The sequence below is a fragment of the Mesitornis unicolor genome, unplaced genomic scaffold (genome assembly GCF_000695765.1).
Source record: "Mesitornis unicolor isolate BGI_N332 unplaced genomic scaffold, ASM69576v1 scaffold322, whole genome shotgun sequence".
NCBI lineage: Eukaryota > Metazoa > Chordata > Aves > Mesitornithiformes > Mesitornithidae > Mesitornis > Mesitornis unicolor.
Genome location: NW_010168245.1, coordinates 23,261 through 41,310, shown reverse-complemented (window position 1 = coordinate 41,310; position 18,050 = coordinate 23,261). Strand labels below are relative to the sequence as shown.

At 46.4% G+C, this 18,050-nt stretch overlaps 1 protein-coding gene across 1 annotated transcript in view; it reads left to right on the top strand.

Annotated features, from left to right (window-relative positions):
* Positions 1 to 18,050, top strand: part of CADPS (Ca++-dependent secretion activator) — a gene marked incomplete at its 5' end in the record, with an annotated part of 168,303 nt that overhangs the window by 135,260 nt on the left and 14,993 nt on the right. The window contains 4 exons of the mRNA XM_010178929.1: positions 3,054 to 3,128; positions 4,203 to 4,286; positions 9,152 to 9,184; positions 12,312 to 12,419. Coding sequence (XP_010177231.1) covers positions 3,054 to 3,128; positions 4,203 to 4,286; positions 9,152 to 9,184; positions 12,312 to 12,419 — 300 coding nt within the window. The remainder of the gene's footprint in view (positions 1 to 3,053; positions 3,129 to 4,202; positions 4,287 to 9,151; positions 9,185 to 12,311; positions 12,420 to 18,050) is intronic.

Below are 18,050 nucleotides of genomic sequence, written 5' to 3'. Positions count from 1 at the left end.
CCCTTTGCAGACAGTTCAAAAGCAGCAAAAAGGGCTCAAATTGCCCACCACCATGTTCACGCAGGGGCGTTTCCCCAGACCTACCTGGACATTACATTTTGATTAGAAACAAACCACTGATTTTTCTGACTGTCCAAAGTGTACGTGAGCAGACTCTCTCGCCACGTTACCTGACCTCTCTCCTGCAGTTTCACCCACCCCAATGGCCTTCCCTCCGAGACTACCTTCAGTTACATTCACTTTCGCAGATACTTGAATGCATTTTGCGAGCATTACCCTGTGAAACAAACACCCATCATTTCATTTCCATTTCCTTGTCTCTAAAGGCAGCTGTTAAAACATTTGGTAAACATACTTTACCATCTTAAATATTTATTTTTCCTCTGAATTTTTAATACATCTAAGGGGATAAATGTATGTATTAAATGTTTCTCAGTTGGTCTAGTATGTTTCTATTTAATATCTAAGGTCAGATGGTCCTTAGAGAAATACAACGTACACACAATCTGTTACATGACAAGGCAAGATACTCATCACATAAAGTCAAGTTGAATCATTGTAGTGCACTGATTACGGATTGTAATAATTGAGCTAATAGAAAGCTGCGATGAACTCGATCGAAAACTGGGGCTATGCTGGGTAAAGCAAACCAGTTATGCGATCTTTAACCTTGAGTGTTTTCATAAGAAATGTCGAAGGCGCTGTTAGAAATGCTGGTTTATGAACCAGGCGTCTGTGAAAGCGGCACCAGGCAGTCGCTTTCCAAACCACCACCTTCTCCAACCCCATCCTGGGGGTGCCTTCCCGAGGTGGAGCTGGGCTGCGGTTTTATTCCATCAGGGTTCTTATTTGCTTTTAAAACAACATTTTAATTAAAAATGCATCAGTCGGTGCATTTCACAGTGTGTTGTTTTGCATGTATCCAGCCATTTTTGAGTTAAAACTCATCATTTATCCCATGAAAGCAGTTAGCTAAACTCTTGGTTGCGAGATCTTCCATGCACACAGGAAATGCAGCAGCAGAAGGGAAATATCACGGGGAAGATGCCCCCAGTATATACACAGTCTCTTCTTCATCTCCCTTGGGATGTCCTGGCTGTGTGTGCCAAAGGCGTCAGGAGCTCCTGCCCATGCCCAGCTGTTACAGGTCCCCACAACCAGGTCGGGCACAACCAGGTCAGTCCTGGGAGCTGATAAGGCCTAACTCTGCATTAAACAGATTAATCATGACGACAGTCCCTATAAGGGACACCTATGTGTCTTGACCTGCAGAGCAGGACATGGAAATGGGAACTGCAGATGCAAATGTCACTTGCTTGTTTGTGTATGTTTTTCCCTCTGAGCAGCCCCGGCCGGGATTTGGGCTGGGATGTGCTGCTCCATGCACCCCTGCCCTGCCCGTGCAGCGGGGTCCATCCCTGAAGGGTGCACAGCTGCCCCGATGCTGAACCCTGCCTGGTGACAGCCGCTCGCCTCCCTCTTCAGAGCAAAAGAAACCCATAAGAGACTGTCAGCAGCTAGGGACAACCCGGTCCCTTCCTCCCGTTTTACTGCCTACAAATAGTACTGATATTTCAGTGAAAGGAGGTTTTGATCACGTTTCATTTTCCATTGCTTATTGTTTCTGTGCATGATGCTGCTGTTCTCATACGTCCCTTTTTTAAAAAGATTTTGGTTGATTTATTGTTTGTCTTCATATGTTCTTTTTCCTGTCTTTTGCACGTTCCTCTTTATTTCTGTCCCCAATCATCTGAAAAGTTTGCTAAAGAGTGGGTAAGTGTGTCCTACTTCTATTTTCTTTTTTTCCAAATTCCTGTGTTAATATGTTATTGTCGTAGAAAAAAATCCCCAAACTTCAGAACAGTTCAGACACTACTGATCAGACACTGAGACCAACATCTAGCATTTGTAAAGCCCTCGCAGTCTTCCTTCCCAAAGTCTGATTAGTATTTAAAGCAGATTTGTCTCTTTCAATGTGATTTGATGTTAACATTTTAAAACAATATTAATGCCAAGTGGTAATGAATATAGTGACTAGCACCAGTGCTTGAAATGTTTTACTGAAAAATCAAATGTTTTGTGTTGGAAAGCAGTCATAATCAGTATTTTCTCAGTCCATTGAAAATAAGAATATACTGTATGTTTTCACTAATTAAATCTTGTATTGGAAACAGGTCTTTTCTAAATTAGTAGAAGACTGTATTTTAGTACCTATTCTAGCCATATTGCAGCTGATTGCATCAGAGCTCCCAAGCTAAGCAAGGTTTGGCACGTGCAGAAATTGGGTTGAAGACTCAGCGACGCCGAAGTTGCCGGTGCTGGCGTGGGTCAGCCGGTTCTGAGCTCGCACCGCCGGCTCTGCCGACAGCCAGGGCTCAGAGCTGCGCTGCCTGGGCTTCTGCATGGGACAGAAAGGCTCCTCTTGGTTTGTTGGGGGCTTTAAAGTCTATTTTACAGGTGCTGAGCAAAGCGTTTAGAGCAGTGCTTAATTTGAACCATGTGCCAGTGCATAACATGCGCTCACGTGCTGTGCTGCAGTAGGCGGGAAGTGCTCAGCATCATCTCCGGTGGTTCAACCCACGGGTGCAGCAAATCCTCCCCGCTCCCCTTCCCAGGGCTGGCGGTTTGCGGTGCCCTAGGCAAGGGCTGCCTTCCCCTCCGGCAGCAGGCTGTCTCCTTGTCAGATGCGATCCACAGGGTAATTCCCGCAGAGCTGAAGCAGGAGGACTTTTCACTGGGTGCTGATGCTCTCGGGCACAGCACAGCCTCCCCTCTGACGTGTGCGTGTGGCTCCTGGAGCTGTGGGCACACAGAAGAGGGCAGGGTTTGCCCATGCTTCACAAATTGATGGATTCTCCTTTAATTTGGTCTCTGCTATGAGAGTAAGTAATCACTGGCTACTGTAGTGGAGCATAGGGTAATAAGCTGCATAATTCTTTGGTTTAATACTACTGCATATTGTGGTTTACCAAGGAAAAGGCTGGCAATCATAGAGCTCTTGCCTGAGATCAATGCTAATATTTTCCTCCCTTTCTCCTTTTACTTTTCTTTAGCACCAGTACCATTCAAAAATAGATGAACTAATTGAGGAAACCGTCAAAGAAATGATAACACTCCTAGTGGCAAAGGTAACCTTCAGCTTCAGGTGAAGTGATTCACTGTTAACATTGCGTTTTTAATATGTGCGTTTCCATTAAAATGTGACACATTAAGACGTTGAATTGGCTTCTTGTCTCTCACAGGCAAGATCATACATCTCCCAGTCCTTTCATGGTGACTCTTTGATGATTAGGAACTGTGTGAGATGTAATACGCTGCTAGCAGGATTGCCATACTGGGCCAGAAGTGGTTTTAAGGAATGAGTGTTATGTTGATGGGGTAACACCCCATATCCAGCATCACCCCACGGCACTGAGGGTGGCTTCAGTCAGGGGGTGGCACTGCTAAATGCTACTGCATAGACGTTGAGGTGGCACACAGAGGTGGTCACCTCTTCTACGCGTAAGGTTGAGGGGACAGAACAACTTGTCTTGTACAAGATTGCCTTACCTTCTTCTAAGAAATTAATTTAGAGGTGACGGTAGTGGGAAATACATTCCAAAATGCCAGGTTTAATTGTTTGGGAATTGTTTTTCATCGGAGTCGGCTCCTTTAGCTCAGCTGCCAGCATTTCCCTTGGGTTGTTGTGTAGGTTTGGTGTGCTGCAATAGCACAGAGGGGAACTGGTACGTAGGGAGAAAGATGGCGGGGTATGTTTTCCTCTAGTTTCAAACTTTCTGAGAACAAGTCATCCCTATTATACAGCGGAGACCTTTAAACATAATCCGCCAACATATGCCAGTTTGATTCTTCTGCAAGAATAACCAGCAAGCTGCGTGCTTGACACTGCGTACTGGGAGCAAGAACCGCCGCCTTCCACGGCCAGAGAGGCTGTGCTGGCTTCCCCCCATGCTGCGCCCACCTCCTGTCCCCAGCACCACCCACAACACCCAGGGCTGATTTCCACCCAGCGAGAGGTGGACCATGTAGCACCCAAAAAGCAGAGCTCCTTTCTCCCTGCTCCCCAGCCCGCTGTGCTCGGGCGCAGCTATCCGTTCCTTTGGCAATGCGGAGAGCTCTACTGACTTCTTTTGAAGCTGATGCTGATTTTCAGACTCTTGTTCAATTATTAAAAATAATTGTAGTATTTTTTATCTCCATAGTTTGTCACCATTTTGGAAGGAGTCTTGGCCAAACTGTCTAGATACGATGAAGGAACTTTGTTTTCTTCTTTCCTGTCATTTACTGTGAGTACAGACAATATTTTCCTTTATCTTTTTTTTTTTCTGAGTTGTAATCTCCTGCTGTCCCAGGACTAGATCAGCTACAGAATAATTCTGCCATTCTGTGATGTTTGAACACTATAACCCCCACATAAACAGATAAACAACCTGTATGCAGATACACAGTACATGAACACCCCAGATGCATAGGTGTCCTAGTTTCCACGGCAATAGGCCATCATATTGTAGCACAGCATAAAGGCATCTCCAGTCATCACTCAGGCTGGTGGAGTTTATTTTGTTGAGGATGTATATGAGGATTACGCATGTACACACAATTTCCTTAGCTAAAGAAGTTGTTTCATTGCCACCTTCCATGACAAATGTGTTCCTTCCAGTCTTCTGTCTGTAACAGTGACCATCTTAAGAAGTGAAAAACAAAACAAGGGGCATTTAGGGAATGCTTTCTTGTTTCTAAAAGAGAACAAGGTAGGAGGAAATGCCATGAGGTTACGTAGTACAGGGTGCCTCTGATGCCACATTTCTCCCTAACATTGCAGAACCAGTCCAGCTCATCCCATTATATATTTCCTAGAAAAATACAGGACAAGAACCATATCTTTGCATATCTTGCAAAATCACCCTCAATACCCACAGGAGTTTAGCAATCTGAACACTATTCCAGAAAAGAGTTGTGGTGGCTTCTTAGGACAAACCCATAGCCGCTGATTTCCAAAGGCCTTCTGAAAATGCATGCCACAAGGTGTACCAGAGTGTCTGTTTGCAAGGGTGGCTTTCCTTGAGTGCTCACAGACCGGTGTGCACCCAAATGCGTGTGTCTGGGCTTGCTTGGAAAGCTGCATTAAGTTTCACCCACCGGCCTCACTGCCCACATGCACAGTCCTGAGACTGGGCAGGGGCAGAAGACACTGCTCTGCAAACTGAAAAGGCTTTCCAGAATCTCATTCAGGACTTGTCTTAGCTACCTGCAGTTGTCTGTTGTTTGCTGCTCTTGGGCTTTTTTTGCTGAGTTTGAGGCAGTTTTGTAGGATCTGTTTGGAAACAGGGATGGATGTAGGAAGGCTTGCCAGCAGAGGCAAGAAACTCTGCTTATGGGCAGCTGTGTGCACACAACATCTGGCAGCTTATTTAAACCACCACAGGGTTCAAACTAAGCATCCTGATCTTTCAGGCATGCTGGAGGCACTTTGTTCTTCAAAGAAGGAGGGGAAGAGAGGGTGTCCCACTCACTGCCCCCTGGTGCGGCTCTTCTTAACCCCTGCGTGTTTCCAGCCCTGGGGTTGTGCTGGTGCCTGCTCGGGGGGATGCAGGGGATGGTTTTGGGTGGATACCTTCCCTCCTTCCAGCGCTGCAGAGGGTTAGGAGATGCTCGTGTGCCAGCAGCAGAGGATGTGGAGGCGGCAGCTTTTCAGGCATCGGAAGCACCAGCATCAGCCCGGGTAGACAGCGTAATGTGCAGCCCTTCCTTCTCCGTGAGTCCAAGTTGTTCCTCAGCTGATGCTGCGCTGCTCCTACTGCATCCTACCATTTACGCTGCTGAGTGCTGCTCCCCTCGGATGCTGAGTGAACCCCACCGCTGCACTTGGGCTCTTGCTGCCTGTGAGGAGGCAGCACGTAGGTGCATGGGGTTCAAGCATCCTCACCCAGCTTCCCCTCAGACATTTAATGAGAATTAATGGTCCCAAAAGCAGCAAAATTATCTGTCCCATTCCAGCTGCCCTGCAGCCTTTGGACTTGATCCCATAGCTTCAGTTTACTGAGTTTCCAGCCAGGAAGGGGTATGCATCCAGGGAGTTATTGTGCAAGTGAGTCATGCAGTGGGCATGTCCCCAGGAAGGTGCTGAGCACGTTTCAGAGGAGCAGGATTGCTCATTTCCCAGCAAAGGACATCTCTCACTTTGTCTCGCTTGTTTACTGGGAGCCACTGGGCACCACCAGCTGCAAGAGGAGGCTGGGGGCCAGCCCCGACCCCTTTGGCACTAGGCTGAGAAAGTCTCCCTTCCCTGCAGTCGTAATGTGATTTGCTGTGTTTAGTCTTTGCAGCGATAAATAGAGAAACACTCTCTTGTTACAGCAGGCTTGCACCACCTCCCACGTTTTCTCTGTCTGAACAAATACAACAAAGTGTGATGGTCCAAGCCGCCGAGCTCTAGAAAGCATTAGGCTCCCACCCCCTTCCACCGACTTCTTTCATCGCTTGTTTTCCAGGCGCTCCGCAAGTGACATGCAATCGGGGGTCTTGTGACAGACAGTTTTATCACCTAGTAGGATATCCTCATTTCCAATTCTTGCCTCGAAATTCAAGATAAAATTAATGCATCTGTTGTCCTAATAAATTCTCACTAGCCACTTCTCCTTGCAGAGCACTTTGGGAGGAAAATACCCTTCTAAATTTGGCCATACTTTTTTTTTTCCTGTTTGTTGCTACATTTAAGTGCATCTCGGCAGCAGCAGCCCAGGCCATGGCTGTGCGTCTGCATGCACAGATCCACTGAGTCACGGGAATGATAGCTGCTAAAATTTCCTTTAGTTTGGATGGCCTCTGTAGGTGGTGAATTACACCTATGGTAATTAAAACTAAAGACTGCATATTATCCGAGGGAGACAGAAGTAAAAGATCTTATTTTGTTCTGTGCAAAATTTGTATGGTAAACTGAGACGTTTCATGGCAAAGTCACATACTTTGTGAAAAACGGCAGCCTAGCAAAAATCACACAACATCCGGCAGTTTGGAAATTTCACTAAATGTAGCCAAATCTGAGTTTAAAGAAAAACAAGTAATTCTGATTAAAGGGGAGTGGGCAGGAGAAGAAGCTCAGTTTTTCTGTGGGAGGAGAGGGGAGATCTCAGGAAGCTGACTGAGTTATTCTTGTCGCCTCTTGGCTTTGGGGAAGAGAGGCAGCCTGAGATGGGACTTAGGAGTGCTAAATCCAGGCTCAGATCGCAGGTTTCCTGGGGTGCATCACTTCATGCCCTGTGTGATATCGGAAGATACAGGTGCATGGCACGGTGCTGCCCTGAGCAGAGACCCCAGCTTGAATTCTGTGAGCTGTTGAGCTGTGTTTTCCGAGTTTTTCTGAGTTTTTCTCCTGCTTGTTTCACTTTGCTGCTCAGAAGAGCTCGTTGGGAGCCTTCGCCGGCGTGGGTGTGCGTGACTGCCTGCTCCTCCGGAGCCGCAGCCGCTGGCCGGGCTCCAGCCGCCTCCACGCACGGAGGCTGGGGCTCCTCCGCTCCCCTTCGGCAGGAGCGCGGGATAGCGCCTCGCTGCTTCTCCAGAAAGTTGTGAGGATCAATGCAGTGAAAGAGCGAAGTGTCCAGACGGCCGGCTGGGAACGGGGATGCCTGGAGGAGAGACGAGCCTTCGCTCTCCGCTGGGAGCGAGGGCTTGGCGCTGATTTTTCTGCTTCCCTTGCAAACTCCTGTGCTGGGACAGACCCTGTCCCCCTCCAGCCCCTTGGAGAGGCAGACCCCGGGTTGCACGGCGTCGGCAGGCGCTCAGCACCCACCTCCTGCCCTTCCCTCTGTTCCTGCCCCTCGGCTCGGCAGCCTGGGCGCTGCCAATGCTTGCAGCGTTCACCTCGGCAATTACCACCAGTCTGGTCTTTTGTATCGCCTCATTGTGCTTAATTATGCACCCCCCACACACACCATATGAGTGCTTCCACCCACTCTCACATTCTGTCTCACACATACATTCATTCTCTCATTCGGGACACATAATTTATTCATCCCAAGATGCAACTGTGTGCATGTTATATTTAGGCTGTTTTAATGGTAGCTTTAGAAATATTTAAAAGCAGGTGAGCTTTTACACCCAAACAAAGATGGCCGGCAACGCTTACCCTAATTAAAAGCAGAAGCGTTGTGGAAAATCCCAGCCGTACTCTTTCTAGACACGGTGCCTTATGCTCGAGTGGGAAAAAGGTCTCTCTGGCCAGCTGGGCGCTGCTCAGTTGGGAAAGTTGGACCTGACACTGGGGGCCACCCTGCTGCCCGTGCCAGGCGATGGGCACCCAGCTGCATGGCAAACTGGAGACAAAGTAAATTCGGGGTCTTGCAGCCCCCACTGGCTTGTGAGGACACCACAGAGTGCAGCAGCTGCCCTCTGATGCCCTTCCTCAAATAATATCTTTCAAAAGTGGGGGATAAATCAAAGGAAACTCTAATGTAGCTGTTCATAATCTAGCAAGCAGAAAAGCTTTGGGGCACTTTTCTGTGGCATGGTGTGAGCACACTGCCCCACCACCATCTGCAAGCTCCTGCCAGCATCAGGGCCAGCAAAAAGGAGGAAAATAATGTCCCAGGGTACAGCCTGCAAAGCTGGGGGAAGCATGCTGCAGGCAGGACTATGGACAGGGGGCAAAATTAGGGACCTTTGGGTGCTTTATTGTGGTCACGTTGGTGCAGGGGCCTGCCAGCCTCGCTATGCCATCATGTCCCTGCTGCTGGGGGAGCTCCCACGGTCACTGAGATGCGGCTCTCCACAGGAGAGACAGGCACTGCCTTTGGAGACACATGGCACTGGGCAGAGAATGAGGGCTCCAAAGAAAATAATGATGTCTACTTGCGAACCCCATCTTCCCCCACTCGCTGAAGTAAAGGAGGGAGAAGCACAACTCCCACACTATCATCTGTTGCTATTAGAGCTTGAGCAGCAGTGAAGTTACCTCTCCAAAACAACAACAACAAAAATACCACCCATGCCTATTCTTTTAGACAGGAAATGTAGTTTTTATCACCCTTTTTCCCCCACTCAGCATTATGTTGTCCCAGATCTTGGCTGGAGAAGCCCTTATAGGTATTTAAAGAAAAAACTAAGACCTGAAAATGTACTGATGGTGTAAACTCTCTTCTTGTTCCTTTTACAGGTGAAGGCTGCTTCCAAATACGTGGATGTACCCGTAAGCAAAATTTAAACAACTTCTGTCATAGTAATTTGCATCGTGCTTTGGTTTATGGCTTGTTTAGCAACCCACGTTATGCATTAACAGCCAAGATTGAACCATGGGCCTTCACACTTCTAACATTTGAACTGGAAAGAATATCTCCATGACGTTAATAATGAGCAGTTACCCTCTTATGGAGACCTACGAGGCTGTTTAGGCAATATTTTGCAGATGGTGTCAAAAAGGTACCATATTTATGCAATTGGCTTGAATCACATTTTTAAAAAATGGGAGCAGTGCATTCTGTTAATTCTTCATTTGGACTTGTACAAATAGAGTATAATTTCCAAACAAAAAGGTCCAGACATGTTAGAACTGAGCCAACACACATCTAACACATTAGCTAATCTATTTTATTTTTGTTCTTCTAATTGTTGGTTTATTTTACTCTTTTGGAAAATGACTTTTTTATTACTTTGGGGAAATGGTGATGAGCTAGCAACATGTGTTTGGGAATTTGTTAATGAAAGTAATTTTTTCCATTTTTCTGTAATTGGTATAGGAAAACTGTACATCGTCTCCTCTAATTAGACCTTGATTCATAAGGATGAGAGCCCTTAACGTTCTTAGACAGAGCACTTAACTTGCCAGAAATTTACATTTAAATTGAGTTGAAGTGTAATATATGGATGTTGGCTGGAGTAAGGGGTTACTGTAATATTTACAGGCAGAAAGATCCTGAGCAAGTACAAATTAAAAAAAAGAGTAAATCTTAATATACCACACCAGTTCTTGCATCCAGTTAGACAAACTGGATGTCTAACTGGATGCAAGAACAACTCTTGCAAGAGTTGCAAGAACAACTCAGCTGAGTTTGATGACTTGTATATATAATGTGTATATGTACGTTTATTGTTCATGCTATTGCTCTGCATGCTCTCACATGGCAATGTGAGAAATTTGTCAGACATCTTGGACCACATCATCTGCATTCGGTGTTTCCATCCCTTAGCCCAAGATAAATCTTGCCTACAAAATTACCGTATCTTGAGCCCAGCACAGAAAAGACAAACTCTTGATCAGTAAGAGGTCTTGCTTGGTTTAAAATATCCCAATGCAGAGATTGGCATCCTGTTGTCTTGGAGTAATAGAAATAATATATTGAGAACGTTAGGAATAGACTCGGCATTTGTTTCTAGCCCTAGAAAATGTGGAGATCCTTCAGTTGAGATTCCTACTTGTTTGAGTGCACTTTAAATATTTAGTCATCAGGAATTTGAGCACAGAACAGTTATTTTCAGTAACTTCTAGAGCAAAGTGCGGCCTTCTCTGAGGCCTCTATGTTCCTGGAAGGTAAAGCATCTCCAGGGAAGTGGTCTCAGTAAATCTATATAACCCTTTCAGGCTTTTCCCTAAAGCATTTTCTCGTTGTACCTGGGGGCACTTGGGAAGCCTGTGACATCGCAGCCATGCGGGAGGAGCCAGCCTGTGCTCTCATGCTTGGAGCCAGTCGGGTGCTCTGGTGCTCTGCTTAAAACAGAGCAGAAATCATTCATCTGGGTTATTTTTCAGTTGTTTCTCCACCTCCCCCTGGAAGTGAAGCCGCATTACAACAGCTTCCTTGGCAGCCTCAACATTTTTTATGAAATCAGATCCCAGCCCTGCTCAGCTCCCAGACCTCTATGAGAGGCCACCCCATGGTCCGTGGGCCACTGCCTTTCTGGGGGAAGGAGAAAGAAAATCCTGTTTGGTTAGAGACCCCTCTTTTAGAGGACAGAGGGCAAAACCTAGTGTTGAACAGGAAACCATCGGTTAAATCTAATTCTGCAAACACCCTCCCAATCGTCTGGGTACAAACCCATCCATTTAATGCCACCTTGAAATGGGCACGATCGGCATGCTGAAAATTGCTTGAAAGTGTAACACTTGACTACTGCCACGTTTGTGTTGTCCTCATTGTTTTTCAAATTAATACCTTGTCATTGTTGCAGTAGGTGTTAAGAAATGTTACTGGCTTCCCAAGGGCCAAGCACTGGCCCTTTGCTTGATAATTGTTTGCTTTGTATTAAAAAACTCCCTTCCTACTGCTTTCCAAACTGTCCTCATTTTCACCCTGGAAATTACACAGATGTGTTAACTAACTTCAATTTACAGTGGCTGACAATCGTATCTTGCAGAGAAATGATACTCTGTGATCTGAGGTAAATCACAGTAATGGAAACTAATGACACTAGTTATTAACAAACTTACAATGTGCCATGGACATTTAAGATTTTGTGGCAGCTCTTGTAATGACTCATGTTACAGTATTTTAATGGGTTTCCTCTGAGGTAAGTTTGATTCCAATATATCAAGCAATGTGAACTCAAACAAGATTTTTTTTTTAAGTATTTTTTCTTCTACCTGCTTCAGTTCCCATTTTCTTTAAAGAAATGCTGTTGTCCCCAAACTCTTGCGCGCTTGTTGGTTACTGTTTAAAATTAGTTCAATTCTGCGGAGAGCTGTAGAAGTGTGACAGGACAGAGAGGCTTCCTGCCATTTAACAGTGGCTTAAACATTCACGTAGATGTACATCCCCTGATTTACCATTTACCCAGTGTATTCTGAAGAACAACACTAAATGTGAGCTGAAGTCAGGGATCTGAAAAGGAAAAGAAAGGTGATTTTGGCAGGCCTCCTGCACCACCAGCTGCTCACTGCACACCGCAGGAGAGCCCTGCACCCAGCTCTGGCTGTTAGCTTCTACCTTCAGAAACCAGAGGGCTTGCATAGAGAAGATGACCCAAGAAAACAGCAAGTGCCCAGCCTGGCGTGCTGGTTCACTCATTAAACCAACAGCACCAAGGGTAGCAAGAGACCTTCCCGGCATCAGTGTGTCGAGGAGGAGCTTTATTCCCCCAACCTGCTTCACTCTAGGCTAAAGAAGAGAAACGAGTGTCTTGGTGAGATCTTGTGCTGCACACAGGATTTTGCTGGGCAAAGCAGCGGGATGCGGTGTCCGCCAGGTAAGGAAAGGGCGAACTGCAGAGGACAGCAGGAGATGGAGGAGAAGGAAAAGCAGCGATGAGGCTACACAGATGAGTTGCCCCCTGCATCTCTGTTCACGTTTTTCTCTTTCTCTCTTCTTCTCTCCCCCATGCAGAAGCCGGGGATGGATGTTGCTGATGCCTATGTGACATTTGTCCGCCACTCTCAGGATGTCCTGCGTGATAAGGTCAATGAGGAGATGTATATAGAAAGGTTATTTGATGTAAGTAAATGCCTTCTCCTCCTTGGACACCAAGCAGGAGAGACCCAAAATGTGACAAAATAAGACAGGAGGATAAGTCACATTTTGAGAAAATCTATTGGTTATAGCTTTAAAAAATAAATAAATCTTTCCTTTCTTTCTGACTAAGGCTCGTATCTGCTCTCTGCCTGCTTTAATCTCTACTCTATTCTACTGTGTCTTGGTCTGTCTGTGTGTGGATTTTAAGGGAACAGCATCTTCTAAGAGAGCCCTTGACTATGTTTAAGCTTGTGGAAAATCTCTCTGTAGCAGAACATCTTGGTCATTGTTCTCGCTGTTAAAATTTGAGCCGGGTTGTTGGCAGACACACTTGCTAAGGGCCATCTCTTCTGCACATTTTGCAGTGTGTTTCATTGACAAGCACTCCAAAACTGACAGCTAATTAAGTGTACTAAATTTTAATTTTAAAAGCTAAGCGAAAGAGAGCTGATTTGGAATAGACTTTCATATTTCAGGAGGACCATGTTGTGGTGCCTGACACCAAAGGTAAAGTTGAGATGTGGTCTCCTTGATGAGGATGTCAATGGTAGGAACTGACCCAGATGTTCAGAGCTATCTTTCTGTTGCAGAAGATAAATTCATTGGACTGTAAGAGAACAGTGACCTGTGATGCCCGTTTGTTTTGGATTTGGATGCATGTTAACCAATATCTCTGTTTCTGTTGCTCTTGTTGTGTTATAGCCTTTCTGTCCTCGTTCTATAGCGAAGGTTTTCTGTTGACGGCCAGCCTTAGTGTTTCAGTCTCCTTTAGGGTATTTGTCTGTATATCGATTTCTGTTTGAAGCAGCTTCTGTTCCTACTTTCCTTCCTTTCATCTCTCAGCAGTGCCATCTCTCAGTCTCCCGGCTCTGGAACTCTAACAACTTTCCTCGCTTTCTTTACTCGCTCGTTTGCTTCCTCAGTGTGCAGGGAAAGCTGCTTTTTCCCCCAGCCAACCTCCTTCTTCACTCGATACCTCTACTTCTGCGCATCACCTGTCCCTTAGAAACCTCTTCCTCCTTTACAATTCCCACTCTTTCTTTCCCCCGCACCTTGTCGGATTAAAATGGAACTTATCTCTCATGTCAAATGTTTTATCACATTATATCAAGTGGCATGAATTAGAGTCAAATAATCTTACTGTGTACATCTACTAGCATGACCCATATCCACTGAGAATGCCTCATTCATGCACGGAGCACGGCAGTGCCTCCTCTGGGCACCGCGCGCGCTCGCTCCGGGGAGAGTTTGCAGCACCAGACGCAAATCACCCATCAAGCAGGCATGGGGAGAAAAAACAAAACATAAAACAAAAGACTGTCGCTTCCATCTGCAGCGGGCCTGCGAGTGCATTGCTCGTTTGTGTTGAAATTTATTCCACGAGCAGTTAAATTTCCAGAGCTCATCTGGACTGTTCTTTTCAATGCCCACACTGCCTTTTCCCTCATCCTTTCCCTATGATTCGCAGTTGGTGTGTTGGTATCCTTTGGGCCATTATTTCCAATTTTCAAAAGGCTGTAATTAGCACAAATATTGATTTCAGTTTGATCTGCTCGTACTTAGTTTTACCCAGCCATATTTTGAACAAATTAACAGTTGACATTGAAAAAAACAAAAAAATTAAAGAGCAGCTACCTTGGTGGAAAGCAAAAAGTGCAAAACCTTTCTTTCCCTCCCTGCTTTCCTTGAGTCTCCCTGGTCCATGTGGAATAAAATACCCGGGAGTAGGGTTTTGACATTGCTCTGCCTGTTTTGACCCACGCAAGCTGCAGGCAGGAGCTGCCATGTGTGGGAGCTGTTCCATGCCAGTGGGGTGGCATTGGGATGTGGCTGGCATCTTTGCACGTGTCTCGCATACATGAGTGTGCACCCATGAGCAGGGCAAGCTGTGGGGCCCTTGGTTTGCAAGGAGGGAAGGGGATGTGCCGAGCCCTCATCACCCAAAAATTGGGATTGTATTTTGAGTGGTTGTGTATTGTCTTTGCCGGGTTGCAGCTGAAGAAGCAAACTGCTCCTGAGGTCAGCTCTCAGCAGGGCTGAGGTGCTGCTGGTGGGTCAGTAGTAGTGGGGTTTATGAGTGCGTGGGGGTCACCTGGACCCAGACCCCGTTGAATTCGGTGCTGTGCTCACCTGTGTTTTGGTAAGGCAAGGAGCAGGCTGAACACTGCTGTCCTGAGCTTGATCTCAGCCTCAGCCCTGCAGCGCTTTGCCGCCCTCACCTCAGGCAGCAAAGGAGCGTGGCCACAGGGTCTTCAGCCTCCTCTGGTCTCTGCATTATGGTCTTATTTCCCAGGGACGTTTCAGGTGCTGGCTATCTTGTTAATAACAGAGAGAAGAGGAATAATCAAAAATGGTATTTACGATGCTGAATTAGACTTGGGCCTGGTTTTGCTCTCATGTCCCCCGGCGTGGCAGAGGAGCAATCCTCTTAGCTGCAGAGTTTCTCCAGGCAATGAGATTATTAACGCTTTCGACGCCAGCTCCTCCGCTGGCTTAGTGCAGCAATGCTGGCTTACCCCAGCCCAAACCCGAGTCCAGTTTTAGGATATTATATGGTAATACGTGCAGCAGTGGCAGGTAAACAGCCTAAATCTGCCTGCAGGCAGTTCCTCTGGTCTTGGTGGGATCCTGTTAGAGACATTCACAATATAGGGCTAAATCCTCTTTCTGTGCAGTCAGGAAAATACTTTTGTTTGGGTTTTTTTTGCTGTGAGTAGTGTGGGAGCAGTGTTGCACAGTGCAAAGTTGCCTATCACACATTTGGTGGGGTTTGCATCTCCTGTCATATTCCTCATCCCCCCCATTTCTCTGCAGTCCTGTCCCGTTTCCATTAATTTCCCCTTTCTTTGCTCCCAGGAGCAGAGGCTGCAGAGAGCGTTAGGCCATCTCCCAACAGAAGCTGGGTTAATATATAGGTTTTTTGGTATTTGCTGTGATTTCTCAACTCAGATGCCATCTCTCTTCCCCTGCATCGTGTGCCCTGCTCGCACCTGCAGAACAGGGCTATGCTCTTCGGGAGATGTGCGTGTTTGTGGAAGATTATTGTAATATTTCTGTGTGGTCTGTGTGTTAATCCTCTTAATTCTGCAAATTAGTCAGGGTATTTTTTTTCCCCTCCCTGAAATAGAGTCATCTTAATTTAAAAAATCTGTATTCTTAGGATCATTGAATGAACAGATTGATGGTGGAGTTCTGCTGATAATCAAAACCTAACTAGCTTTTTGGCAGTGCTGTTTACTGCAGAGTAACATGACTTATTTACTTGGCCTGGCTCACTAATTTGATAACATTTAGAGCTCAGACACTGAAATAAGGGCCGTTGGTAGAGAGCAGTGGTAACAGAAGAGTTTCAGAGTAGCATCATAGCATCCACTCCCTGTGCTCCTGTGCACGGCTGCGTGCTTTGGGATTTAAACCACTGTATTGCTTTGCATCCAGCGCCAAAGGATTGCAAACCCTGTGTCGTGCCTGATGGAAAGTAAAATTTTGTCACTTTTTCCCCAGAAAGGTGGCAGAGTTGATGTGCAGAATGTGAGTGTTTATAGGAATGATGAGGCAGCGGCCAGAGGTTGTATCTTAAACACAGGAAAATACCTTCAGGGTGATCTCGAGCCTTCAGACCAATCCTGCAAAATTCGAGTCCCCTTTGGCTCAGGACACCCAGAATTTCATAAGATCAGGATTTATACATCCATAGTTTTCCCTGAAGGCAGTGGGAGTTTCACTTGTAAGGGTTGTGCCCTTTGGTGGAAGTTATTTATACACGTGTGTACGTGTGTACATCTTTACGCACACCCTTAGATACTCACAGTATAGGTTTCAACCCGTCAGAACATATGTGATCCAGAAAGCCTATGATTGACTAGTAGATAGTGTGAATGCCAACCTTTCTTCCTCATAAATTGGTAAACACTAATGTAAAACATAGCGAGAATGTTTCCTCCCCAGCCGCAGGCGAGTAGCACATACACAAAAGGCTACTGAACGTCGAGCAAGCTCCCCGAGATCCTGCGAATTCCAGCATCCTGATGCAGTCCCTAAATAGCGCAGATGGCATTTTTCTCTCTGATGATTAATTCGATATCTTACCGAAAAAAAACAAAAACATGCTTTTGATATGAGAGATCAAAACACCAAGAGAAGCTCCTAAGATTGCAAGGACCTAAAAAAAAATTAATTTATTTTTCTCCTCCTTGTACTTCTTGAAGACACCAGCCTGAGTAGAAGATAAGGATTAAAACAGATGTGCTTAGTGCTAGTTCATCTGCTTAAATCTAGCAGTCTCTGAGGTCAGTGATTAAAAAGCCATCTCTAACTTTGATGAAATCCACTGCAATGGTAATACTGTGTCTCTGATCGCTTTCTTATGGGCCTCATGTCTGCCTAAACCGGACATAGAAAACATTTCACTGGAGATGATACATGGATTATATGGGTCAATTATACACTTAATCTGCCTTCTGGGGATTAAACGAGCATAGATTGACCCCGCGTATTTGGCTTGTCCTTGGCAGTTATCAGATCAGGAAGGTTGCCTTTACCAAAAAGTCTGGTAAGAACTTAATCACGCAGTGATACAGCCCGCAGAGGTGGCGGTGCTCAGGCTGCTTTTTGCAGAAGGCAGTTTCACCACTTCACTGTCACTCTGCCTGCGTGTGGCTTCCTCGAAGGTCTGAGTCTTTGCTTCTGAAACGACAAAGCCAGCCCGTTCATTTCTGCAGAGGGACATGTTTTTTGTCTCGATGGCAGAGTGGGATCAGCGGGGTCTGGGCAGGGTGGCAGAGGTGACCAGGGGTTTGCTCTGCCCTGGGCCATCCTCGGTGCAGAGAGACGGTCACGCCAGGTCCTCTGTCCACTGTTAGAGGAGCAGGCGTCTCCTTCCCACTGCCCTTGGGGGGAGGACAAGCCCTCGAATGGGGCTCTTGAGCCAGGTCCTGTCCCTCTGGCCCAGGTCAGTTGTGTTTTTTGGGAGCCCCAGCGATTCCCCCAAGGCTGGTGTTGCAGCTGGTGGATTGTTATTGCCTTTCCCCACAGCAGGAGTGGGGAAACTCAGGACTGTTGTATTTCCAAAGGTGGCTGCCCTCGCTGGTAACTGACTCCTGAATATCAATGATATTGAGTTATGAGGACGTAAGGCACTGTGTGAGGCTCAGACTTCAGCAAAATCATTGTACAGATTTCCAGGACTGAGCACTCCTCACTGGTTTGCTGGAGGATCCACAGGCAGCTCAGCATATGTTTCCATACCTGCTGCTTTGGTGCCTGATATCACACCTGAGTATACAGAAAAAAATGACAAACTACAGCCTGACAGCTCGATCAGCTAATGCAACAAGTCCTGTGCAGGCACTTAGGCATTAGCTTATGCTTAAATTTGAAGCTTTTGCCTTCAGCAGGGTTACCCACTGGAATTTTGGCAGCTCCTTCAAGGCGTGCTTGCAGGATCACAGCATTTCTTGCTGGGGTGTAAGCCTTGCATGGCACACCCAAATGCCAAAAGAGAGCCCTCCTCACCCTCCCTTCTCCTTCCCCTCCTCGAGCCCAAAAGCCCGGTCGTGAATCAGTGGAGCTACTCACTGTGAGTTAGGATTACTCACAGGAGGACGGGTTGCG